This window comes from Camelus dromedarius, chromosome 20 (genome assembly GCF_036321535.1).
Source record: "Camelus dromedarius isolate mCamDro1 chromosome 20, mCamDro1.pat, whole genome shotgun sequence".
Lineage (NCBI taxonomy): Eukaryota > Metazoa > Chordata > Mammalia > Artiodactyla > Camelidae > Camelus > Camelus dromedarius.
Window position 1 is genome coordinate 37958184 of NC_087455.1, and position 27725 is coordinate 37985908.

At 43.1% G+C, this 27725-nt stretch overlaps 1 protein-coding gene across 3 annotated transcripts in view; it reads left to right on the top strand.

The window, feature by feature from the left end:
• LOC135318728 (putative serine protease 47) overlaps positions 1–27725 on the top strand; it is a 58472-nt gene that overhangs the window by 12526 nt on the left and 18221 nt on the right. For 2 of the 3 annotated variants that reach the window (XM_064476985.1, XM_064476986.1), the window contains one exon: positions 3390–3521. In XM_064476985.1, the coding sequence (XP_064333055.1) occupies positions 3390–3521 (132 nt within the window). Of the gene's footprint in view, positions 1–3389; positions 3522–23489; positions 23683–27725 lie in introns of all 3 variants that reach the window. The other variant, XM_064476984.1, reaches the window with a different exon arrangement.

Below are 27725 nucleotides of genomic sequence, written 5' to 3' on the forward strand. Positions count from 1 at the left end.
TGGACTATTAGCAACTCTATACTTATACTGAATATGATAGCAAGACTTTACATGCAGATGGAAAGTCTTTCTCATGTCAGGGTTGTTAAAGCCCTGGGCAGAGAGAAGCTCATTTGTAGCAAGGAAAGAAATACTGCTACAGGCCCTTTATTCACCTGACTATGTGCCTCACTCACTAGGCAAACTTCCTTCCACTGAAAGAAAACTCTGCCTAAGATCTGTTTCATGTAGACATTAAAGACAGCTATTTATATCTAATATGGGAGTAAGATTTTAGATGCAGGTTGGAAGGTGCTCTCACCTATTTTTTGTTAGAACACAGAATAGCAGTGTGAAGAAACCCAGGAAAACAGCTTCTATAAATCTGTTTAAATACTCACTGCATGCGAGACGCTCTGGATACAACAGCATCTCTCTGAAAGGACACTGTGCCTGCATTTTTACTGTGTAGCTAGTGACAGCATGTGTATATAAGGTATATTCAAGCAAGACTTTCCTGAAAGGCTCTTACATATCTTCACGGTCAAAACCTGGCTCTGACTCAGCTTCCAAGAAACCCAGGAAGCAGTAGTTTGACAAGTCTGTTAAACATGTCACTACCAGCATCACTCACTGTAACTTGTTCTGCTGAAAGAACACTGTGTATAAAATTCTTTCATAAAGTCCCACTAAGGCTATGTATCTAATCCAGGTACAATTTTTTACATGCAGATGAAGGGCTTTGTCATCCAAGGCAGCTTAACAACCTGGGTGTAGCAAAGGCTCTATGTAGCAAGAGAAGACCTATGGCCACCGGTCCTTCACTCACTTGACTGTGTATCACTTGCTGTTTACTTGATTCATTCACTAAAAGAACACCGTGCCTAAAATTTCTTTCATATAGTTAGTTACAGCAGGTATGCATGTATATGTAGCATGAAAGACAGACTTCACATGCAGAGTGATGGGGCTCACATCTATTGTCTGTAAGAACACTGTATATAGCAAAGCTTGGAGATGTCTGTAAAATCAGATTCTATAAATATGTTAAATGATTCACCGTGGGGATGACTCACTGTGTGTAACAGTGTTTCTCCAAAAGAACGTTGTGTCTAAGTTTTCTGTCTATCTTGTTGTTTTACGTTCACACAGGAAGACTTTCCTCTCCAGTCACTGTTAAAACTACATGCATCACTTACTGGGTACAGCTTCTCCCTGAAAGAACCTTGTGCCTAAATGTTCTTTCATATGGTTAGTTACAAAAGCTATACATCTGTATCTCTCCTTATATATACCTAGTGTGGAAACCAGACTTTTCATGCAGAGAGAATGACGCTCTCATTCTCTTTCTTAGAACACTATGTATAGCAAAGCTTACAGAAGCCTTGGAAAGGAGTGTCCAGAGATTTCTTAATTCACAGGTGCATGACTCTGTACAATATAGCTGTGAAAAAACACTGTCTGCCATTTCTATCATGGGGCTCAAGACAACATCTATATATAATCAACATTTCAACAGGAATTTTTATATATACTATGAAAGGCCTTTACATCCATTCACTGTTAAAAAGTTTTGATATGACTCAGCTTCCAAGTAGCTTCCTGAGAAAACCTAACTCTACAGGTCTGTTACACTACTTAATCCTAGCCTCACTTACTGTGTGTAACTTTCTGTCACTGAAAAAAAACACTGTGTCTAAAATTACTTTTATAGATATTTTAAGAAGTGTGATTATCTATCTATCTATCTATCTATCTATCTATCTATCTATCTATCTATCTATCTATCTATCTATCCACATGGGAACAAGGGTTTACATGCATCTGGGCAGGCTTTCTCATCTACGGACTGTTAGAATACAAGGTGCAGCAAAATGTCTAAGTTCCACAGCAAACACTACTTCTACAGGTCTTTTCATCAGTTGACTGCATGCCTCACTTACTGAGTATAGCTTCCTTTCCAGAGTGCAAGAACACTCTGACTAAAGTTTAAAGTTCTTTCACATAACAGGTAGCAACAGCCATGTGTATTTATGAATCTCTGACATGGAAGCAAGACTTTACATGCATAGTGAAAGGGATTCTCTATTTTGTCTTAGAACAGTGGTTATAGACAAGCTTAAAGAAGCCTAAGAAAACAGCATTTTACAAATCTATTGAATATTTACCACATCCATGACCCTCTGAGTATAAGAATATTTCCCTGATAGAATACTGTGCCTAAGATTACTGTCTTGTGTCTAGTAACACCACCTATGTGTAACTGCCAGTTTATCCCTCCCTCCGCCTTCCCCCCAATAACCGTGTTTGTTTTCTACATCTGTGAGTCTCTTTCTGTATTGTAAATGAGTTCATTTGTGTTATTCTTTTAGATTCCACATATAAGTGATGTCATATGATATTTGTCTTTGATTTAATTCATTAGTATGATAATCTCTAGGTCCATCTATGTTGCTGTAAATGGCATTATTTCATTCCTTTTTATGCCTGAGTAATATTCCATTGTGTCTATATACCACATTTTCTTTACCCATTGATATGTCAATGACTGGTTGCTTCCATGTCCTGGCTATTGTAAATAGTGCTGCTATGAACATTGGGGTGCATGTATCTCTTTGAATTAGAGTTTCTTCTGGATATATGTCCAAGAGTGGGATTGCTGGATCATAGGTTAAGTCTATTTTCAGTTCTTTCAGGAATTTCCATACTGTTTTCCATAATGGCTACACCAAACTACATTCCCACCAGCGGGGTAAGAGGGTTCCCTTTTCTCCACATCGTCTCCAGCTTTTATCATTCATGAACTTTTGAGTGATGGCCATTCTGACTGGTGTTTTGTAGTTTTGATTTCCATTTCTTTTGATAATTAGTGATACTGAGCATTTTTTTCAAGTGCTTATTGGCCATTTGTAGTCTTCATTGGAGAAATTCTTGTTTAGGTCTTCTGAAATTTTTGGATTGGGTTGTTTGTTTTTTGTTATTAAATTTTAAGAGCTGTTTATATATTTGGGAAATTAAGCCTTTGTCAGTCAAACATTTACAGATATTTTTTCCCATTATGCAGGTTGCGTTGTTTTGCTTATGGTTTCCTTCACTTTGCAAAAGCTTGTAAGTTCAGTTAGGTCCCATTTGTTTATTTGTACTTTTATTTCTATTGCTGGGGTAGACTGCCCTAGGAGAACATTGCTGAGATGTATGTTAGGTAATGTTTTGCCTATGTTTTCTTCTAAGCGGTGTATAGTGTCTTGTCTGCATGTTTGTCTTTAAGCCATTTTCAAGTTATTTCTGTGTAGGGTGTGAGGGAGTATTCTAACTTCATTGATTTACAGGCAGCTGTCCAGTTTTCCCAGCACCATTTGCTGAAGAGACTGTCTCTTCTCCATTGTATATTCTTGCCTCCTTCGTCGTAGGACGCGGGAGGGCACCCGGAGCGTGTGGACGCTGGCGGGAGCCGGGTGCTCCTGGACCGGCTCCCGGAGGAGGAAAGCGGCCTGGGGCCTCAGCGACCGCTTGCTGTCGCTTCTGCTGCCGTCACCAAGCAGGTAAGGGGGCGCTGGTGGGCGCGCGCGGGTCAAGGAGCCGGCGGGTGAGGCCGGGGCTGTGCAGCTGGGGAGGCGCACAGGGAGGGAGGGGTGCGGAGGTGAGGCCCAGGCCGCGTGGCCGTCAGGACCCTGAGGCGGGTCCAGGCCCGCCGCCCCGGTTGCGGTGCCCCCTCCCCACCACTTTAGTAATCACTGAATGCTGCGTCTTTCTCTGCTGCAGCTCATATGCGGGTTTGGGAAAGTCCGAGCAGCTCCGGGAGATGGGAGGGCGCCGGGCTGGCCCTCAGGCAGTGGCCTTCCCGCAGTAGGTGGACCTGCCCTGGGAGCGGAGGCAGCCCCTGACCCTGTGGGGCACAGGCGGCCTGGGGCAGAATAACGGGCAAGGCCTGGGCCTTTGGGAGCTTGTTGGCCTGCCCCTGAGATCAAAAGCTTTTGACAAGTGTGTTTTTCATCTTTTGGGGAATCTTTCTCCTGTCCTGTTTTCCACAGTGGCTGCACGAAACTACATTCCCACCAACAGTGCAGGAGGCTTCCCTTTTCTCCACAGCCTCTCCAGCATTTCTCTTTGTGGACTTTTGGATAATGGCCATTCTGACTGGTGTGAGGTGACACCTCATTGTAGTTTTGACTAGTTTCCTTTGATAAAAGAACAGCAGCATTGAGCCTCTTTTCTTGTGCCTATTACTGGCCACTTGTATGTGTTCATTGGAGAATTTCTTCTTTAGCTCCTCCTCTGCCCATTTTTGGATTGAGTTGATTTTTGGTTATTCAGTTGTGTGAGCTGTTTCTGTATTCTGGAAATTAACCTCTTGTCAGTCTCACCTTTTGCAAATATTTTCTCCCATCTCGTAGGTTGTCGTTTTGTGTTGCTTATGGTTTCCTTTGCTGTACAAAAGCTGATAAATTCAGTTTGGTCCCATTTGTTTGTTTCTTTGTGCTTTTGTTTCTATTTCTTGGGTGGACTGCCCTAGGAGAACTTGGCTGATGTGTGTGTCGGATAATGTTTTGCCTATGTGTTCTTCTAAGAGGTGTACAGTGTCTTGTCTTATGTTTAAGTCTTGAAGCCATTTTGCATTTATTTCTGTGTAGGGTGTGAGGGAGTATTCTAACTTCCTTGATTTACCTGCAGCTGTCCAGTTTTCCCTACATCATTTGCTGAAGAGACTGTCTTTACTTCACTTTATGTTCTTGCCTCCTTTTTCAAAGCTTAATTGACCAAAAGTTTTGGGTTTATTTCTGGGCTCTGTATTCTGTTCCATTGACCCATATGTCAGTCTTTTTTCCCCCCTCCTTTTCCAGTTTTATTAGGTCGAATTACTACAGTCTGACTGCACATACGCATTCTATTGCATGTAGAGACATATACACAGTATACTGCACTTTTTTTGTCTTTTAGTTTACGTATGTGTACTACTTACCGATTCTAAGAAGAGACTACATTTTGAAACTTACATAGTTACCAAAGGAATAAAGCCAACTACAAAATAAGAATCCGATCCTAAAGGACAGTAAGATGTGCTTACACATAATCAAGAAATGAAAATGATTACTAGTCCATTTGCGGCCTTATTATTATTGTTATTATTTTTTAGATTCCTCATATAAATGATGTCATATGACATTTTTCCTTCTCTTTCTGACCCGCTTCACTTAGAATGACAATCTTCAGGTCCATCCATATGGCTGCAAATGGCATTATTTTCTTCTTTTTGTGTGGCTGAGTAGTGTTCCACATGTATGTATGTGCGTACCACATCTTCTTTCTCTGGTCATCTGTCGATGGATGTTTGGGGTGTTTCCATGTCTTGGCTGTCATAAATAGTGCTGCTGTGAGCATTGGGGTGCATGTGTATTTTTGAATTTTATTTTTCTCTGGATATATACCAAGGAGTGGGATTGTTGGATCACATGGTAGGTCTATTTTCAGTTTTTCAAGGGACCTCCATACTGTCCTCCATAGTGGCTGCACCAGTCTGCACTCCTACCAATAGTGTGGGAGGGTTCCCTTTTCTCCATACCACCTCCAGCTTCTGTCATCTGTACCCTTTTCAATGATGGCCATTCTGGCTGGTGTAAGGTGATAGATAACGCATTGCAGTTTTGATCTGCATTTCTCTGACGATTAGCGATGCTAAGCATTTTTTCACGTGTCTGTTGGCCATTTGTATGTCTTTATTGGAGAATTGCTTGTTTAGGTCTTCTGCCTATTTTTGGATTGGGTTACTTGTTTTTTTTGCTATGAAGGTGTATGAGCTTTTGTATATTTTGGAAATTCGTCTCCTGTCAGTCACATCATTTGCAAAGATTTTTCTCCCATTCCATAGGTTGTCTTTTTGTTTTGTCGATGGCATCCTTAGTTTTGCAAAAGCTTTGAAGTTTAATTAGATCCCATCTGTTTATTTTTGCTTTTATCTCCAATATTCCAGGTTCAAAAAATGCATTGCTGTAATGGATGTCTGCGAGTGTTGGGCCTGTGTTTTCCACTAGGAGTTTTATAGTATCTGGTCTCACATTGAGGTCTTTAATCCATTTTGAGTTTATTTTTGTACATGATGTTGGAGAATGTTCTGATTTCAGTCTTTTACAGGTAGATGTCCAGCTTTCCCAGCACCATTTATTGAAGAGACTGTCTTTTCTCCATTGTATACTCTTGCCTCCTTTGTCATTGATCAATTGACCGTACGTGCTTCGGTTTATTGCTGGACTTTCTATCCTGTTCCATTGATCCTGTAGGTCTGTTTTTGTACCAACACCGTGCTGTTTTAATTGTAGCTCTGTAGTATTGTTTGAAGCCTCGGAGGGTTATTCCTCTAGCATTGTTCTCTGTCTTCAGGAATGCTTTGCTAATTCTGGGTCTTTGGTGATTCCATATGAGTTTTAGGATGATTTGATGTATTTTTGTGAAAAATATCCTGGGTAATTAGATAGGGGTTGCATTAAATCTGTAGACTGCCTTGGGCAGCATGGCCGTTTGAACATGCTTAATTCTTCCAATGCAAGAACATGGGATGTCCTTCCATTTCTCTAAGTCCTCCTTAATTTCCTTAGTCAGGGTTTTGTAGGTCTCTGCATAGACGCCTTTCACTTCCTGGGGCAGATTTATTCCTGAGTATTTTATTTTGGGGGATGCGGATTTAAAAGCGATTAGTACTTTCATGTAAAGAAATGCCACTGATTTCTGTATATTGCTGCTGTATCCCACTACCTTGCTGAACCTTTTGTCACCTCTAGCAGTTTTTTATGTGGTGCCTTTAGGGTTTTCTGTGTGTAGTATCATGTCCTCCAGATATAATGACAGTTTTACCTGTTCTTTCCCAATTTGGATCCTTTTTCTTTCTTTTTCTTGTCCAATTGCTGTACTAGGACTGCCAATACTATATTGAATAGAAGTGGTGAGAATGGGCATCGTTGTCTTGTTCCAGATTTTAGCAGACAGGCTTTCATCTTTTCTTGTAGAGTATGATGCTGGTTGTAGGTTTGTCATAAATAGCTTTGATTACATTGGGGTGTCTTCCCTCTACGGGCACGTTGGTAAGACCGCAGTCTCAGTGCAGTCGGGGGCTGGGAGGGTGGCAGCGGCAGTATCAGCGGTGGGAGGAGGGGGGCTGCCCCTTGGGAGCCAGTCATTTGCTCCCATCTCCCCTGCAGCCTGGCCCTGGGAGTAGCCTCTGTTGCTCCAGGTTGACTGGACCCAGGTCTTTAGGTCAGTCTGCTCCCAGGAGGCTGGTATGGTGCAGTCAGGGGCGAGGACTGTGGTGACGGTGGAAGTGAGGCTGCCGTGTGCAAGCCCTTGCATTTACTCCCATCTTCCTGGCCGCCTGGCCTGGGGACATCCTCTGCTGCCCCAGGTTCACTGGAGGCATGTCCTCAGGTCAGCCTGCTCCTGAGAGGCGAGCTTGGTGCAGTCAAGCTTGGTGCTGGGGTGGGGGCACGGACAGCGACAGTGACAGTGAAAGTGGGAAATGGGAGCAAATTCCAACTCTAGCATGGGGCAGCCCCAGTCCTACAGTTGCTGCTGGTGCCGTCATGCTCCCCTGTCCACACTCCACCTGCCTCCCAAGAGCAGGCTGACAGGGAGAAATTCTTTGCAAGAAGCCTGCGGCAGCAGAGGCTGCCCCCAGTCCAGGCAGCAGTGGAGATTAGAGCTAGTCCACTGGCTCTCCCAGGGCAGCCCCCCTCCTCTGCCGCTACCACCGGTGCTGCTGCCTGCTGTCCATCCCAGCAGTGCCATCAACCACCCAGAGCCCACTGGTAAGCACTGTGCAACCAAGGACCACCCTCTCCATAGGCTCAGATGAGGCACTGGGCACTCGGCTGGGGTGGGGAGGGAGTGGTTGTGGTGCAGGGTGGAAGTGTTGGGGGGTGTTGGGCAGGGCACCCAGGCAGGAATTGGAACAGCCTCCAGCCCTGCCCACCCTGGCCCGGGAGCCTGGGACACAGGGCTTTGCACCTGCACACTGCCAGGGATCACTGGTGGCTTTTGCCATGGTGATCGGATCCAGGATGGCCCTGCCCCTGCGAAGTGAGGGGTGAGGGGGTCAGCTGGGTTAGGGTTGCACTCTGGGTGTGGGGGGATCCCGCAGTGATGGGAGGACAGACTGAGGGTTGAGGGGTCACTGGGAGTGGAAGTGACCCAGCTGTGGGGTTAGGGGGCCCGGCCCAGGGTGAGGGCCACTTGGAGTGGGAAGACCCGGCTGAGGATTGGGGGGCAATTCTGGGGTGAAGGGTGAGGGGGCTATCTCTGAATGGTGGGGGGACCTGAGGTGAGGCATGAGGGGTCAGCTTGGTTTGTGGGGGCTGTAGCTTAGGACCTAGTGGGGCACAGTGTGGGGGCGGGGACTTCTGTGTGAGGAGAAAGAGCCATGTGTTGGGGGTGCATCTGTCGGGGACCAGGCCTGGTCTGGGGAGGAGAGGCAGTGACTGGGTGGGAGGAGGCGAGCAGGGGAAATGGGGCTGGGGGTGTGGCCTGGCCCCGGGGTCTGTGGTGATTCTAGTTGGGTGCCCGAACCCTGTGGGTGGCAGGGTGGGGGTGTTGGGGCTGGGGCCCATCCACGAGGTTGGCCAGCCCTGCCGCCCCGCCGCCCCGCCGCCCCACCGCCCCAGCACCCGGCCCTGCTCGCAGCATCCCTAATGCAAGAGTCCCAGTCAGGCGTCCAGGCTGTGGGCTGGAGTGGGAGGGGCGCGCACAGAAGCACAGAGCACGGGGAAGCTGGGTGGGAGCCTGGTGCTCTTGGACCAGCTCCCGGAGGAGGAACGCGGCCTGGGTTCTGGGCCTCCGCGTGCCGTCGCCTCCGCTGCCGCCGCCGAGCAGGTAAGGGGCGCTGGTGGGGGCGCGCAGGTCGGGGAGCCAGCGGGTGAGGCCTGGGCTGTGCCGTTGGGGAGGCGCACAGGGAGCGGTGCGTGGGTGAGGTCCGGTCCACACATCCCGTTCGGACCCTGAGGCGGGTCCCGGGCCACTGCCCTGTTTGGGGTGCCACTTTCCCCCAGATTAGTAATCACTGAATCCTGCGTCTTTCTCTGCTGCAGCTCATGTGTGGGTTTGGGAAAGTGGCTGAATTATTATGGCTGAATAATATTCCTCTGTGTGTGTGTGCGTGTGTGTGTATCACATTTGTTATCCATTCATCCACTGATGGACACTCAGGTTGTTTTTGTATCTTGGCTATTGTCAGTAATGCTGCAATGAACATGGGGTGCAGTTATCTCTTCATAGCGTTTTTATGTCCTTTGGACAAATACTCAGAAGTGGAATTGCTGGATCACGTGAATCTATTTTAATTTTTTAAGAACTCTCCATATTTCCATAGTGGGTACACGAATTTACATTCCTATCAATAGTGCACCTGGGTTCCCTTTTCTCCACACCCTTACCAAGTCTTATTATTTCTTGTCTTTTTGCTGACAGCCATCCTGACATGTGTGAGGTGATCTCTCGTTGTGGTTCTGATTTATATTTCTCTGATGATAGTGATGTTTTGTCCCTTTTCGTGTCCCTGTTAGCTGTCTGCTTGTCTCCTTTGGAAAAATGGGTATTCAGATTTTCCATCAACTTGTAAATCAGATTGTTTTCCCTATGAAGTTGCATGAGTTCTCTATGTATTTTGAATAGTAACTCCTTGTCAGAAGTAGGATTTGCCAATAATTTATCCCATTCAGTAGGTTGCTTTTATCTTGTTGATGGTCTCCTTTGCTGTACAGAAGCTTATTAGTTTGATGTAACCCCAGCTGTTTATTTTGGCTTTTGTTGCCTTTGCTTGTAGTGTCAAACCTTAAATATAATCATCAGGATTGAAGTCAAGTTGTTTATGCTTAAGTTTTATTCTAGTTTTTATGATTTTAGGTCTGATGTTGGATCACTTCATGAATATGTGTGCGTCTTGCTCAGGGGCCATGCTAAGGTATCATTCTTGTTTTAGTATATGTGCTTTCCCTAAATGTGCACTTCCCACCAAGGGGAAATTTAAATTGACCTTATCCTCTGCTAGTCAAACTTGAAGAACATGGATTTGTAATCTGTCTTAGTGTCCCCTCTTTAAGCACAGGACTGAAGTTCAGAACCATTTTTCTAAAGAGGCTGTTTCCCCCAACCGCATTCTGTAGTCTTCTCTATCCAAGGACGTGTGGGATGCTGTTCCTGAGAACTCTGAGGACAGGGTGACAGTCAAAGCACTGTTACTGATTAGTTGAATCCTAAGAGAAAAACTCTAGAATGTGCTTAGGGAAAGGTAGTCACTTTCACTAATTAGAAGAAAAACCATTGTAGATTCCTTGACTATGACTGATCTGTCGATCACTAAAAATATCAACATAATAAAACAGGCTATGTGCTTATTGGTCCCTCAGAACATTCCTAGTAGAAGATCACCTTTGTTTTTTCTCTTTAGGGTACAGAATTAGCTTTATTCCTCAATTTATTCGACAAATTTTCAAGATCCAGTTGCTGGTTCAGTGGAAAAGTTGACCTAGAGCAACTTGGAAGTGTATAATGTGACTCTCACTTTAAAAATATTGCATGTATGTTCATTAATGCGTTTTCATGAGATCTCACATGTTCAAGAACTTCTAGTTCATTTATATAACAATATATCTTCAAAGTAATTTTGAGCACAGCAAAGCAAATGCATTTTTGCATTGCTCACTCTTTTCAATATAAAGCTGTGCTGAAAGAAATTTTCTGGAAGTATCTTTTGGTCTCTGGCTTGTATGGTATTCATCTACAAGCATGTCCAATGTGTTGTTTGAAGATTTGTTTTTCCATTCTTAGCAATGAAAACTATACCATTAATTATTTTCTTTTCCACATGAAAGTTTATTTATAGTGATCACACAGTAAGAAGAAAAAGGAAACGTGAGATAGACCTCACAGTATTTTGGTTTGAAGCTGATAGACCAAGGCCTGATATGACAGGCGCACTTTGGAAGACTGAAGCTCTGAGCAAAATGCCCTGGAGGATAATCAAACTCTGGGAGAGAGGATAGTGTGTGTATGAGATGATGGATCTGTGACCTGTAAAGCAGACTCTATAAATTTCGACCATCAATCCAGCAGTAGGAATGATTCTCCTTCCCTCATGGGCTTGGTGCCCTCTTATGAAATGACTGGTCCTACAAGCCCATTAAGGAGCATTAAGGACTCTGAAAATGTAGATCACACAAGAGAAGGAACTTACCCACGGGACTAAAGATCTGCTGGGAAAGGATAGAAGGACACATCTAGCCTAAATTAAAGCCCAAAGCCCATTAGAGAAATCAGAGCCCATTAAAGAAAGGAAAGAGGTGGCTGTAACCAGGGACTGTGGCAATGGGCACAGAGGAATAACCAGGACTTCTTAAATTACAGAATTTAAGTAGGTCACTTGAAATACATAATGAATTGAGTTGATAATTGCATTAGATTATTTATGAGTGGAATTTTAACTCCGATTATTATTATATTAGATGTATACTTCCATTTCAATCAGTATATTTCTATTTGTATTTTATTTCACTGTATATTTCTATTTCAATCTACTTCTATTTGATTTTACATGGAATAATTTGTAAAAATAGAAACAAATTCAAAAGAACTCTTTAAAAAATAACTTTTAGATTTCCTTTAAAGGGACAAATGAATTAAACATTCTCAATCACTATTTCATATTATTTATATATTTTAAATTATAAGATACAAATGAAGATTTATGACATATATACACACAAGATACAAATAATTGTATCAATAATAGCAATGGTGATAGGCATGTATACCCCTGATCAATGAAAATAAACATCACCGGCACATCCACCACATGCCTCTTCCTGATTGTGTTTCAGTTCCCTCTTGGTTTCTGTGTTTCTTACCCCTAGACTAAGAATTGATCTATGTATTCAGTATCATATATACATCTTATTATATTTTACTCCCTATGTAAAAAAAATGTGAAATATTTCACTTCATATATTCCTAAATGATAGACTCTTTACTTTTCTATCTTTTAACTGTAGCTGGAAATTATGTTGTTTTATCACTTCATTATTCAGCATTATCTTAGTGAGTTACGTCCATGTTGAAATATGTAGAAGTAGTTTTCCATTTTCACTTCCTGAATGAAATGTTGTATGAATCTTCCATAGTATACTTATCCATCCACCTGTTCTTCCATGATGAGCACCTCGTGTGTTCCCAGTATTTCTGGTTTGCTTTGTGTTTGTGTTTGTGTGTGTGTATGATAGAAACACAACTACTGTAACATTTATTACAGTATATGTTTCCAGGGATACGTGCCAAGACTTTCCAGCTTCTATACCCAGAGGTATAACTGCTGGAATGTACAGTATGTGCCTGCTCAACTTTAGTAGATAAAGCCAATTTGTTTTCCTAACATTGAGAAACTTTACAAGAATTTCCATTGTTCTTCATCCTTGCCAGCAGTTGGCATTTAACTTTTCATTTTTTGCTAAATTAATACATGTAAGTTGATACTTTATTTTGATTTTGAATTTCCTCTTTCCTGATGCTAATGGTTTTGAGCAAATTTTCATGTATTTCCTCATCATTTGATTTGTTAATTTGTAAAATTCCTTTACATGTATGTAGCTGACTGATTTTTTCACTCCCCTGTAATATTGTTATAGATGTCCTTGTTAGATGAGTACAGCATTTTGCTGGAAGGGGTGTGGTTTCCTTCCTCTTGCTGGTGGGTTTTGTCAGCCATTTGTTTTGGCCAATGGTATGTGAATGAAAGTAATGTGAATAAAAACTTGAAGTGTGCTTGTGTGTCTGGGCTGGCCCACTTGAGCATTTGGCCAAGCCATGAGATAAAAACTCCAAGTAGCCATTGTTTATACTATTTATCAGCTTGGACCATAGAATGAAACACATAGTGTAGAGTTTCCCCAGCTGGCCCTCAGACATGAGTGAAAAATAAACACTTATTCTTATGTGCCTCTGAGCTCTGACACTTGCTTGTTATGCAGTATTATTAAGACAATGACTGATAGACATCTGCCATTTTCTTCTATTGGACTGGATGTCATTTTCTTATGGATTTATGAGAATTCTTTATTTATTCTGAGTTCAAAATTGTTGCACTCCAAATTTGTTGCTTCTTTTCACTCTTTTTTTGATGTAAATATTTCCCCCAGTTTTACTGACGTATAATTGGGAAACACCACTATATAAATTTAAGGTGTACAACATAATGATTTGACTCACAAATATCATGGAATAACACAGCAAATGTACTTAATGTACTTCATCTCATGTAGATACAAAGAAGATAAAAATAATTTTCCTTTTGATGAGAACTCAGGATTTATGATCTTAAAAACTTTCATACGTGCCACACAAAAGTGTTAACTATATTCATCATGTTGTAAATTACATTCCTAGTTCTTATTCATCTTATAACTGAAAGTTTTTATTTTTAACCAAGTTCATTCATTTCTTCCTTTCCTTCACCCATGGCCTCTGGTAACCAGTAGTATGATCTCTTTCCTTTTTTTAAATGAGTTAATTAATTTGTTTTAGATTCCACATGTATGTAAATTAATGTGGTATTTGTCAGTTTCTATCTGACATATTTCACTTAGCACAGTGCTCTCAAGGTCCATCTATGAAATGGCAGGATTTCCTCCTTTTTGATGGTTTATTAATATTCCATTACATAGATAGATAGATAGATAGATAGATAGATAGATAGATAGATAGATATCACCACTTGTTCATTCATTCATCCTTTGATGGACACAGGTCATTTCCATGTCTTGGCTATGGTAAGTAATGCTACAATGGGGTGCAGATATCTCTTTGACATAGTGTTTTCATTTCCTTCAGATTTATATTCCAGAAGTGGAATAACTAGATCATATGGTTGTTCTATTTTTAATTTTTTGAGGAACTTTTATACTATTTTCCATAGTGGTTGTGCTGGTATATGGTCCCACCACTAGTGCACAGCAGTTCCTTTTTCTTCACATTCTCACCAGCATTTGTTATGTCATGTCTTTTTGATACTAGCCATTTCAACAGGTATGAAGTGATATCTTACTGTGGTTTTAATTTGCCTTTCTCTAATGATTAGTGATGTTTTTCATGTACCTGTCAGCTATTCATATTACTTTTTTAGAAAAATGTCTTTGTGGGTCCTTTGTCCATTTTTAAACTGGATTATTTGTGAGGTTTTGGTATTGATTTGTATGATGAGTTCTTTATATATTTTAGATATTAACCCCTTATGAGATACATGGTTTGCACATATTTCCCATTCCATATTTTGTCTTTTCATTTCATTGATTTTTTGTTGTTGTTCTGTAGAATTTTTTCAGTTGACATAGTGTCACTTGTTTATTTTTAATTTTGTTGCTTATGCTTTAGGTGTCACATCCAAAAAATTATTGCCACAACCCATGTCAAGGAGCTTGTTCTCTTCTGTTTTCCTCTAGGACTTCTTATCTTAAATTTACATTTTTTAATCCATTTCAAGTTAAGTTTTGGTCGTGGTATGATATCAGTCTAGTTTTATTGCTTTGCATGTAAAGATCCAGTTTTCCCAACACCACTTATTGAAGATACTGTCTTTTCTCCATTGAGTATTATTGGCTCCCTTGTCAAATATTAGTTGGCTGTATGCATGGATTTACTTCTAGGCTCTCAATTTTGTTCCATTGGATTATGTCTGTTTTCATGCAGGTACCATACTGATTTGATCACTATATCTTTGTAAACTAGCCTGGAATCAGGAAATGTGATGTCTTCTACTTTGTCCTTTCCCAGGTTTGCTTTAACCATTTGAGGTCTTTGTAGTTCCATATACATGTTAGGATGTAAAGATGTCTTTAGAACCTTGATAGGGTTTGCACTTACTCTACAGATTACTTTTGGTAGAATAAACATTTGAAAACTCCTCTAATTCTTCTAATCCATGAACATAGGATACTTTTGCATATATCTGTGTCTTTTCCAATGTATTTCATCAATGTCTTATAGTTTTCAGTGTAGAGATATTTCACCTCCTTGATTTAATTTGTTCTTGAGTCTTTTTGTTTGTTTTGATGCTAATATAAATGAAATTGTTTTCTTTATTTGTTTTTGAGGTAATTCACTGTTAGTATATGGGAATGCTACCGATTTTTGAATGTTAATTTTGTATCCTGCAACTTTACTAAATTTGTTGAATAGATTTAAGTTTTTTGGTAGGTCTTTAGGGTTTTCTATATATTAATTATGCTCTCTGCAAATAGAGGCAACAGACAACTTCTTCCTTTCCAATTCTGGGGCTTATTTCTTTCTTGATTGGTCTAGCTGGAACTTCAAGTACTGTGTTGAATAGGAGTGGTGAGAATGGACATCTTTGTCTTGTTCCTGACTTTAGAAGAAGAGATTTCAACCTTTCACCATTAAGTATGATGTTAGCTGTAGGCTTGTCACTATGGCCTTTATTGTAGTTAGGTGTGTTCCTTCAATACCTAGTTTGTTAAAAGTGCTTATTTAAACAGATTTTGAATTTTGTCAGCTACTTTTTCTGCATCTATTGAGATGATTATATGATTTTTAAATTCATTTTATTAATGTAATTTATCACATAGATTGATTTGCATATGTTGAACCATCCTGGATTTTCTGGGATAAATCCCGTGTGATCATGGTAAATGATCTTTTTAATGTGCTGCTGAATTTGGTTTGAAAATATTTTATTGATAATTTTGGCGTCTACCATCATCAGAAATATTGGCCTGTGTTTGCCTTGCTGGTAACGTCCTTCTCTGGCATTGCTATCAGGGAGGTGCTGACCTTGTAAAATAAGTTTTGGAGTCTTCTCTCCTCTGGGTTTTTTTGGGAAGAGTTTGAGAAAAGTTGACATTAACTTTTTCTTTTAATGTTTTGTAAAATAAAAAAAAACATGAAACCACTTGGTCCTGGGCTTTCCTTCGTTGGGAGATTTCTGATCACTGATTCCGTCCCCTTGCTAGTATTTAGCCTGGATAGATGCTGTATTTCTTCCTGATTCAGTTTTGAAATGTGTATTTCCAAGAACTTTTCCACTTCTTCTAGGTTGTCTGGTTTATTGGAATATCATTGTTCACAGTAGTTTCTTATTATCCTTTTTATGTTTACGGTATTGGTTGAAATATCTCCTCCTTCATTTATAATGATTTGGGCCCTCTCTCTTTTTTCCTTGGTTAGTTTAGTCTAGCTAAAGATTGTCAATTTTGTTTAACTTTTGAAGAATCTATTCTTTGTTTGGTTAATCTTTCAAAATTGTTTTCCTGTTCTCTATTTCACTTATTTGTGCTCTAATTTTTATTATTTCCTTCCTTCCCCTTACTTTGGACTCAGTTTTTTTTTTCTTTTCTTAGTTCCTTAAGATATTTATTTCTACTTTCATACCATTGTAGTCAGAGAAGATACTTTGTATGATTTCAACCCTCTTGAATTTGCCAAGAGTTGTTTCGTGACCCAGTGTATGGTCTGCCATAGATAATGTTTCATGTTGCTTAAGAAGAATGTATATTCTGCCATTGTCAGATAGAAAGTTCTTTATATGTCTTTTTGGTTGAAATCTTCTGTTTTCTTACTAATTACCTGTCCAGATGATCTGTCCAATGCTGAGGTGGGGTATTAGAGTTCTTAGCTGGTACTGTGTTGCTGTTATTTCTCCTTGTAGCTCCATTAGTTCTGCTGCATATATTGGAGCACTTCAGTGTTAGGTGCATATTTACAAGTGTGATACCTTCTTGACGGATTGACCTCTTTGTTATTATTCAATGAACTTCTCTCTTCGTATGATTTTTGTTTAAAATATATTTTGTGTGATGTTAAGTATAGCTACTTCCACTTTTCTTGAGGTGTTATTTGATTAAAATATCTTTTTCCTTCCTTTCACCCTATGCATGTCTTTAAGGCTAAAGCAAGTTCTCGTGGGGAGTGTATCATTAAAACTTGTTTTTTTCTTTAATCCTTTCAGCTATTTTATGACTTTTGATTGAAACAATTAATCTATTTACATTTAAAATAATTATTGATAGGTAAGGACGTACTACTGTCATTTTGTTAAATGATTTCTGGCTGCTTTGCAAATGTATTGTTACTTAATTTGTATTCTATTGTCTTTTATGTCTTTTGATGTCTTTAGGTATTAATATTGTTTGACTGATGTATCATCTTCTTTTGTTTAATTAATACAGGTTTTCCCCTAGTTATTACATAAAATATCTTAAAATTATGACACTATTTTGAATTGAAAAAAACCTAACTTTTCAATAGCATTACTAAACTTTATACTTTTTTTTCTTCTTGTTCTCACATTTTAGTTATTGATGTTACAATTATTTTATATTTGATAACTAATAACATTGTAGTTATGAATATTTTACTGTTTGGTGTTTAGCTTTTAGACAAGTTGTTAGTGAATTGCACATCACCATTACTATATTACAGATTCTAATTTTGAATATATATTTACTATTGACAGTAAGTTTTATCCTTTCTTACATTTTCACAAATTTTATTACCATCTTTTCACCTCGACACAAAGAAATCTCAGCAATTTTTGTAAGGCAGGTCTGTTGTGATAAACTTCTTCAGTTTTAATGGTTTTAAAATGACAAGGGCTTTGTTACTCTTTCATTTCTGAAGGACAGATTTGTCAGGTGTAAAATTCTTGGTTCGCTATTTTTTTCTTTCAATATTTTGAATATATCACCCCTGGGCTAAGATGTTTCCCTTGAGAAATCCACTGATAGTCTTACGGGGTCTGTTCACATGTTGTTTCTCAAGTTTCTCCTTGCTGCTTTCAAATTTCTTTCCTTGTCTTTTACTTTTGACAGTTTAATTGTAAGATGTCTTGATGTAGGCCTATCTGGGTTCAAGCTATTTGGGCCTCATAGGTCTAAATGTCCATTTCTCTCCCCAAAAAGTTTTGAGCCATTATTGCTTTAAATATACTTTCTATGCTTTACTTTTTCTTGTTTTCTTGAATTCTATAGTTATATACATAACTCTACATATAGTTCTTTCTAGTTTTTTAAATTACTTTGTTGAATGTCTCATTTTATTTATGCATTGTTTTCCTGATTTATTTAGCTGTCTGCCTGTGTGTTCTTGTGGTTCACTAAACTTCTTTAAGAGGACACCTATTCTGAATTCTTTGCCTGAAGTTGATAGATCTTGATTTATTTGGTGTTAGTTATTGGAACTTTATTAACTTCCTGTGGTGGTTCTAGTTGGGTGCCGGAACCCTGTGGGTGGCAGGGTGGGGGCGTTGGGGTTGGGGACCCAGCTGGCCTGGTCCACGAAGTTGGCCAGCCCCGCGGTCCCGCCGCCCTGCCGCCCCGCCGCCCCAGCACCCGGCCCTACTCACAGGGTCCCTACTGCCTGAGCCCTAGCCAGGCGTCCCGCTGAGGGCGGGAGGGGGAGGGTCGCACACGCGCACGGATGCGGGAGGGCGCCCAGAGCGCAGGGAAGCTGGGCAGGAGCCCAGCGCTCCTGGACCAGCTCCGGAGGAGGAACGCGGCCTGGGTTGTGGGCTGCCGGAAGCCGTTGCCTCTGCTCCCGCCGCCAGGCAGGTAAGGGGGCGCTGGTGGGGGCGCGCAGGTCGGGGAGTCGGCGGGTGTGATCTGGGCTGTGCAACTGGGGAGGTTCAGAGGGAGGGATGCGTAGGTGAGGCCCAGGCCGCGCGTCCTGTTAGGACCCTGAGGCGGGTCCGGGGCCGCCACCCTGGTTCATGGTGCTCCCCCGCCTCCCCACATTAGTCGTCCCTGAACACCGCGTCTTCGCTGCCTCTTATACGTTTGGGAAAGCAGGTGCAGCTCCTGGAGGTGAGAGGGCTCTGGACGGCCAGGGAGCATCTCCGAGGGGCCCTCAGGACAAGGACAGATCCTGGGAGGCGGATGCGTTGCTGTCGCGGGTCCCGGCGGTGGCCTCTTTGGCATGAGGGCTGCCCGATGCAAGCCCCTGGATTTTCTTCCCTATTACCCCGCGGCCTGGACTGGGGCGGCCTCTGCTTCCCCATATTCATACGGTGCATGTCTGGCGATCAGCCTGCCCCTGAGAGGCAAACACAGCGCTGTCAGGGTGAGGGGGTGGCGGCAGCGGCGGCGGCATCATTGGCTACAACGGGGAGAGGGGTCTGTCCCTGGGATCCTGTGGATTTGCTCCCATCTACCCCACGTCCTGAGGGAAGCCTCTGCTGCCCCAGGTTCGTGGGTCTCATGTGACAGGTCAGTCTGCTCCTGGGAGGCGTGCGCGGTGTGGTCAGTGTGCGGGGGCGTCAGCAGCGACAGCGGGAAATGGGAGCAAATCCCCGCGCTTGCACTGGGCAGCCCCAATCCCGCCATCACTTTAGTAGCCTTCTGACAGCATGGCGCCTGCCTTCCAGGAGCAGGCTGATCTGTAACCTGAGTCCCGCGGACCTGGGGCAGCAGAGGCTGAGCCCAGGGCAGGTGGCTGGGGAGTTTGAAGCAAATCCACAAACTGGCAGGGGCAGACCCCTAACCCGCCACCACCGCCACTGCCTCCGACCACACCGCGCCCCCCTCCAGGGAGCAGGCTGACCTGGGGATGTGCCTGGGGCAGCAGAGGCCGCCCCCAGGCCATGCCGCAGGGGAGATGGGGCAAATCGCCCAGCTCACCAGGGGTAGCGCCCCTCTCCTCGCTGCTGCCCCAGGTTCGTGGGACACTGGTTTCCAGGACAGTGGGCTCCCAAGAAGCAGGCGCGGTGCGGTTAGGGGGTGGCCGGGAGGGGGGCTGCCCCCGGGGGGGGCAGGTGGACTTGCTCCCATCTCCCCTGGGGCCTGTCCTGGGGGTGGCCTGTGCCGCCCTAGGTTGGCAGGAGGCATGTCTTCACGTCAATCTGCTCCTGGGAGGAGGGCGCCGTGTGGTCAGGGGGCAGTGTCAGCAGTGGGCCAGGACTTTAGGAGGACTGGGCTATAGCCCAGGATAACTCACTCTCCTCTCTTCTCTTGCTTCCTCAGTTGGTGGCTGTAGCAGCTTTTCCATTAGAGGTTATTACCAGATACTGAACGTAGGTTTCTGTGACTAACATTTGTAAATCTCAAACTTCCACATTTATCCTTTCCCAGCCCCTTTACCTGGTAACCATAAGATTGTCTACTAAGTCTATAAGTCTGCTTCTATTTTGTAGGTGAGTTCATAGTGTCTTTTTTAGAGATTGCACATACAACTGATATCATATGGCATTTTTCTTTCTGTTTCTGGCTCGCTTCACTTAGAATGATGATCTCTAGATCAAACCATGTTGCTGCAAATGGCATTATTTTATCCTTTTTTATGGCAGAGTAGTATTCCATTGTATAAATAAACCACATCTTTATCCAGTCATCTGTTGCTGAAAATTCAGTAAGGTCGCTCTCATGTCTTGGCTATTGTATATAGTGGTGCAGGTATCTTTTTGTATTTGAGTTCCCTCCGGATATATAGCAGAAATGGAATTGTTGAATCATAGGCTAAGTCAATTTTTAGTTTTTTGAGGAATTTCCATACTGTTTCCTGTAATGGCTACACCAAACTACATTCCCATCAGCAGTATAAGAGGGTTACCTTTTCTTCTCCACACCCTCTCCAGCATTTATCTTCATGAACTTTTGAGTGATAGACATTCTGAGTGGTATGAGGAGATACCTCATTGTAGTTTTGATTTGCATTTCTCTGATAATTAGTGATATTGAGCATTTTTTCTTGTGCCTATTGGTCATTTGTATGCCTTCATTGGAGAAATGCTTATTTAGATCTTCTGCCCATTTTTGGATTGGGTTCTTTGTTTTTTGTTATTAAGCTTTATGAGTTGATTATATAATCTGGAAATTAAGCCTTTGTCAGTTGAATCATTTACAAATATTTTCTCCTGTTCTGTAGTTTGTCATTTTATTTTGCTTATGGTTTCCTTTGCTGTGCAAAAGCTTGTAAATAAGCTCAGTTAGGTCCCATTTGTTTGTTTATTTGTGCTTTTATTTCTGCGTGTAGACTGCCCTAGGAGAACCTTGCTGAGATGTCTGTCTGATAATGTTTTGCCTTTGTTTTCTTCTAAGAGGTTTATAGTATCTTGTCTACATGTTTAAGTCTTTAAGCCATTTTGAATTTATTTTTGTGTATGGTGTGAGGGAGTAGCCTAACTTCATTAATTTACATGCTGCTGTCCAGTTTTCCCTACTCCATTTGCTGAAGAGACTGTCTTTACTCCATTTGCTGAAGAGACTGTCTTTACTCCATTGTATATTCTTGCTTCCTTCATCAAAGATTAATTGACAAAAAGCTTGTGGGTTTACTTCTGGGCTCTCTATTCTGTTCCATTGATCCTGTATGTCTGTTTTTGTACCAATACCATGCTGTTTTGATTGTAGCTCTGTAGTGTTGTCTGAAGTCTGGGAGGGTTATTCCTCCAGCTTCATTCTTTTTCTTCAGTAATGCTTTGGTATTTCCAGGTCTTTTGTGATTCCATATAAATTTTAGGATGATTTGTTCTAATTTTGTGAAAAATGTCCTGGGTAATTTGATAGGGATTGCATTAAATCTGTAGATTGCTTTGGGTAGTATGGCCATTTTAACCATATTAATTCTTCCAATGCAAGAACATGGGATATCTTTCCATTTCTTTAAGTCTTCTTTAATTTCCTTAGTTAGTGTTTTGTAGGTCTCTGCATATGTCTTTCACTTCCTGGGTCAGGTTTATTCCTAAGTATTTTATTTTTTTGGATGCAGTTTTAAAAGGAATTATTCCTTTCATGTAAGGAATGTCACTGGTTTCTGTATGTTGAGGTTGAGTCCTACCTTGCTGAATTGTTTTATTAGCTCTAGTCGTTTTTGTTTGGAGCCTTTAGGGTTTTCTATAGATGGTATCATGTCATCCACATATATGACAGTTTTACCTCTTCTCTTCCAATTTAGATCCCTTTTATTTCTTTCTGTTGTCTAATTGCTCTGGCTAGGACTTCCAATTCTATATTGAATAGAAGTGGTTAGAGTGGGCATCTTTGTCTTGTTCCAGATTTTAGTAGAAAGGTTTTCAGCTTTTCTTGGTAGAGTATTTTGGTAGAGTAGTATGCTGGCTGTGGGTTTATTATAAATAGCTTTTATTATGTTGAGATATGTTTCCTGTATACCCACTTTGGTAAGACCATGGCTCAGTGCATTCAGGGGGCTGGGATAACGGTAGCAGAGGTAACGGTGGCAGTGGGAGGAGAGGGGCTGCCCCTCAGGAGTCAGTCATTTGCTCCCATCTCCCCTGTGGCCGGGGCTGGGAGCAGCCTCTGCTGACCCAGGTTCACTGGACCCTCGTCTTTAGGTCAGTCACCTCCTAGGAGGCTGGCATGGTGTGGTCAGGGGATGGGGGCGGAAGGAGGTTGGCTTCCCCCTGCAAGCCCTTGGATTTAGTGCCATCTCCCCTGTGGCCTGGCCTAGGGGCAGCCTCTTCTGTCCCAGGTTTGCAGGACTCACATGTGTAGGTCAGCCTGCTCTCTGGAGGCCTGTGAAGTTTGGTCAGGGAGCAAGGAAGACTGCAGAGGTGGCAGCTTCGGTGGCGGGAGAAGGGGGCTGCCCTGTGCCTCCCTGTGGATTTGCTCCCATCTTCCCAGGGGCCTGGCCTGGTGGTGGCCTCTGCTGCCCCATGTTTACTGGAGGCTTGTCCTCAGGTCATGCTGCTCCTGAGAGGTGGGCACTGTGCATTCAGTGTTTGGGGACTGCAGCAGTGACAATTAGAAATGGGAGCAAATGCCTGCTCTAGCATGTGACAGCCCCAATCCTGCTGTTGCCACTGCTGAGTCCCCCTAGATAGCTCCCTGCCTGCCTCCCAGGGGCAGGCTGACAGGGAGGAGTGCTTTGCAAGCTGAGGAATTGCAGCTGCCTCCAGCCCCACCTACCTGTGCCCTGAGCCTGGGACAGCTGACTGTGCACCTACACATGCTCAGGATCCTTATCTGGTGGCTGTCATCATGGTGATTGGAGTCTGGACTGCCCCGCCTGCGAGGGGTGAGGGGTGAGGGGGTCAGCTCGGGTTAGGGGTGCACTCGGGGTGAAGGGGGAAAGGCTGAGGGATGAAGGGCTGCTGGGAGTGGGGGGACCCTGCTGAGGGGTGGGCAGTAATCCCAGGGTGAAGGGTGAGGAGGACCATCTTGAGATGATGGGGGGACACCAGGTGGGGCATGAGGGGTCAGCTTGGTTTGTGGGGAGTGTGAGGGCAGGGACCTCAGTGTAAGGAGAAGGAGCTTTGTCTTGGGGGTCCAGGTCGGGTAGCAGGCCTGGCCAGAGGTGAGGAGGCAGTGACTGGGTGGGGGACTGCAAGAAAGGGGTGCAGCAGGGGAATGTGGCCTGGTCCAGGGCCCGTGGTGGTACTGGTTGAGTATCAGGACCCAGTCCGTGGCAGGTGGGGGCTTTGGGGCTGGGGACATGGAGGGGTGGGCCACAGGGTAAGCCTTCCCCATCACCCTTCCCCGCCCGGCCCCACCCAGCCCCACTCTCCTTGTCCCACACTGCAGGAACCACAGCACAAGCTTCCCCTCTGTGGTCCAGTAGAGGCAGGGCAGGTATGGATGCCTGGACTTCTGAGCCCGCCCAGAGCAGTGGAAGCTGGGCGAGAGCCCGGTTCTCCTTGACCAGCTACCCAAGGAGGAACATGGCCTGGGGTCTGGGTCGCCACTTTCTGTCACCTCTGCTGCCTTCACCAGTCAGGTAAGGGGGCGCTGGTGGGGGCGCATAGGTCAGGGAGCCGGCGGGTGAGGCCTGGGCTGTGCAGTTGGGGAGTTGCACAGGGAGGGGTGTGTGGGTGACGCCCAGGCCGCACGTCCTGTTAGGACCCTGTGGCGGGTCCGGCCCCCCATCCTGGTTTGTGGTGCCCCAGCCCCCTCATTAGTAGTCTTTGCTGCCGCTTATTCCCAGGTTTGGGAAAGCGGGTGCAACTACTGGAGGTGGGAGGCAGCTGGAGAGCCAGGGAGCACATCCCACTGGCCCTCAGGTCGTGGCCCTCCTGTGTAGGTGGACCAGCCTGGCCGGTGGAGGTCACCCCGGACCTTCTGCTTCACAGTTGACCTGGGGCACAATAAAGGGTGAGGCCTGGGCCTTTGGGAGCTGGTCGCCCTGCCACAGAGATCAAAAGCTTTTGGCAAGTCTATTTTTAGTCTTTTGAGGACTGTCCCTACTGTTTCCCACAATGGCTGCACCAAACTGCATTCCCACCTGCAGTGTAGGAGAGTTCCCTTTTCTCCGCAGCCTCTCCAGCATTTCTCCTTTGTAGACTTTTCAATGAAGGCCTTTCTGACTGGTGCGAGGTGATATACTTCGTTGTAATTTGGATTTGCATTTCTCTGATAATTAGTGATACTGAGGATTTTTTTCATATGCCTATTGATCCTTTGTATGTCTTCACTGAAGAATGGCATGTTTAGTTCTGACCATTTTTGGATTGGGTTGATTTTTGGTTATTCAGTTGTATGAGCTGTTTATATAATCAGGAAATTAATCCCTTGTCAGTCTCATCTTTTGCAAATATTTTCTCCCATCTCATAGGTTGTCCTTTTGTGTTGCTAATGGTTTCCTTTGCTGTGCAGAAAGCTGATAAATTCAGTTTGCTCCCATTTGTTTGTGTATTTGCGCCTTCATGTCTGTTTGCTGGGGTAGACTGCCCTAGGAGAACGTTGCTGACATGTGTGTCAGATGTTTTGCCTGTGTGTTCTTCTAAGAGGCGTGTAGTGCCTTGACTTATGTTTAAGTCCTTAAGCAATTTTGAATGTATTTTTGTGCACGGTGTGAGGGAGTATCATGACTTCATTGATTTCCATGCAGCTGTCCAATTTCCCCTGCATCATTTGCTGAAGAGACTGTCTTTACTCCACTCTATGTTGTTCCTGCCTCCTTTGTCGAAGATTAATTGACCAGAAGTTTGTGGGTTTTCTCTCTGGACTCTATTCTGTTCCCTTGATCTGTATGTCTGTTCCCTCACCACCACCCCCAACGTTTCCAGTTTTATTAGGTAGAATTATTACAGTTTGACCACACATACACGTTATATTGCATGTAGATACATATATGCAGTATAGTGCACATTTTTTTAGTTTACATAATATGTACTACTTACCATTTCTAAGAAGAGATTAGGTTTTTCAACTTACATAGTTATCAAAGGGCTAAAGCCAACTACAAAAGAAGAATCAACAGAATGCGGTATTAACTATCATAAAGGACAGTCAGATGTGCTTACACATATTGAAGAAGTCAAAATGAAAGTTAGTCCATTTGTGGCCTTATTGTTAATGTTATTATTGTTTTGATTCCTCATATAAATGATATCATATGGCATTTTTCTTTCTCTTTCCGGCCCACTTCACTTAGAATGACAATCTTCAGGTCCATCCATATTGCTGCAAGTGGCATGATTTTATTCTTCTTTTATGGCTGAGTGGTGTTCCACTGTATATATGTACCCCAGTTTCTTTATCTAGGCATCTGTTGATGGAAATTTGGGTTGTTTCTCTGTGTCTTGGCTGTCGTAAAGAGTGCTGTTGTGAACACTAGGGTGCATGTGTCTTTTTGAATTTTGTTTTTCTCCAGATATGTTCCCAGCAGTGGGATTGCTGGATCACATGGTAAGTCTATTTTCATTGTTTTAAGGAACTTCCATAGTGTCCTCCATCGTGGCTGCCCCAGTCTAACTCCCTCCCACACTGTTGAAGGGTTTCCTTTTCTCCACACCCCCTCCAGCATCTATCATTTGTAGACTTTTCTATGATGGCCATTTTGGCTGGTGTAAGGTGATACCTCATTGTAGGTTTGATCTGCATTTCTCTGACAGTGATGCTCAGCATTTTTTTCGTGTGCCCTATGGGCCATTTGAATGTCTTCTGTGGAGAATGGTTTGTTTAGGTCTTCTGCCCATTTTTGGATTGGGTTGCTTGTGTCTTTGCTATTAAGGTGTATGAGCTGTTTGTATGTTTTGGAAATTAGTCTCCTGTCAGTCACATCATTTGCAAAGGTTTTCTCCCATTCCATAGGTTGTCTGTTCATTGCATGGATGGTATCCTTAGTTGTGCAAAAGCCTTTGAGTTTAATTCGATCCCACTTGTTTATTTTTGCTTTTATTTCCAATAGTCCAGGAGCTGGTTCAAAAATACATTGCATTAATGTATGTCCGCGAGTGTTGGGCCTGTGTTTTCCCCTAGGAGTTTCACAGTATCTGGTCTTACATTGAGGTCTTTAATCCATTTTGAGTTTATTTTTGTACATGCTATTGGAGAATGTTCTGATTTCAGTTGTTTACAGGTAGCTGTCCAGCTTTCCCAGCAGCACTTATTGAAGAGACCATCTTTCCTCCACTGTGTATTCTTGCCTCTTTTGTCATGGGTTAATTGACCATACGTGCGTGGGTTTATTGCTAGACTTTCTATCCTGTTCCATTGATCCCATAGGTCTGTTTTTGTACCAATGCTGTGCTGTTTTGACTGTAACTCTGTAGGATTGTCTGAAGCCTGGGAGGGTTATTCCTCCAGCTTCGTTTTTTTCTTCCATAATGCTTTGGTAATTTCAGGTCTTCTGTGATTCCATATAAGTTTTAGGATGGTTTGCTGTAGTTCTGTGAAAAAATGTCCTCGATACTATGATAGGGATTGCATTAAATCTGTAGATGGCTTTGGGCAGTATGGTCATTTTGACATTATTAATTCTTCCAGTGCAAGAACATGGGATGTCTTTCCATTTCTTTAAGTCCTCTTTAATTTCCTTAGTCAGGGTTTTGTAGATCTCCACATAGAAGTCTCTCACTTCCTGGGGCAGATTTATTCCTAAGTCTTTTGTTTTTTGGATGTGGTTTTAAAAGGGATCATTACTTTCATGTAAAGAAATGCCACTGATTTCTGTATGTTGATACTGTCTTCTGCTACCTAGCTGAATTGTTTGATTAGCTCTAGTTGTTTATATGCAGAGGCTTTACGATTTTCTATATATGGTTTCATGTCATCCACATTTAATGACAATTTTACCTCTTCGCTTCCAATTTAGATCCCTTTTATTTCCTTCTGTTGTCTAATGCTCTGGCTAGGACTTCCACTGCTTACTATGTTGAATAGAAGTGGTGAGAGAGGCCAACCTTGTGTTGTTCCCAATTTTAACGGGAAGGCTTTCAGCTTTTCACTGAAGAGTATCATGCTGGCTGTAGGTTTGTCATAAATAGCTTTTATTATGTTGAGATATGTTCCATCTCTACCCACTTTAGTAAGCACTTGGGCTCAGTGTGGTCAGGGGGCTTGGGAGGAAGGTAGAAGTAGCAGTGGTGGGAGGAGGGGTCCTGCCCCTTGGGAGCCAGTCATTTGCTCCCATCTCCCCCGTGGCCTGACCTGGGGGTGGCCTCTGCTGCCCCAGGTTCACTGCACCCCTGTCTTTAGGTCATTCTGCTCCCAGAAGGCTGGTGTGGTGTGGTCAGGGGGCAGGGGCAGCAGTGGTGGGAGTGGGGCTGTCCTGTGCAAGCCCTTGTGTGTACTCCCATGTCCCTAGTGGCCTGGCTTGGGGGCAGCCTCTGCTGCCCCAGGCTTGCAGGACTGACATGTGTAGAAACAGACATATAGATATAGAATACAAACTTGTGATTGCCAAGGGGGAGTGGGGTGGGAAGGGACAGACTGGGAGTTCAATATTTGTAGATACTGGCAGGCATATGTAGAATAGATAAACAAGATTATACTGTATAGCACAGGGAAATATATACAAGATCTTGTGGTAGCTCACAG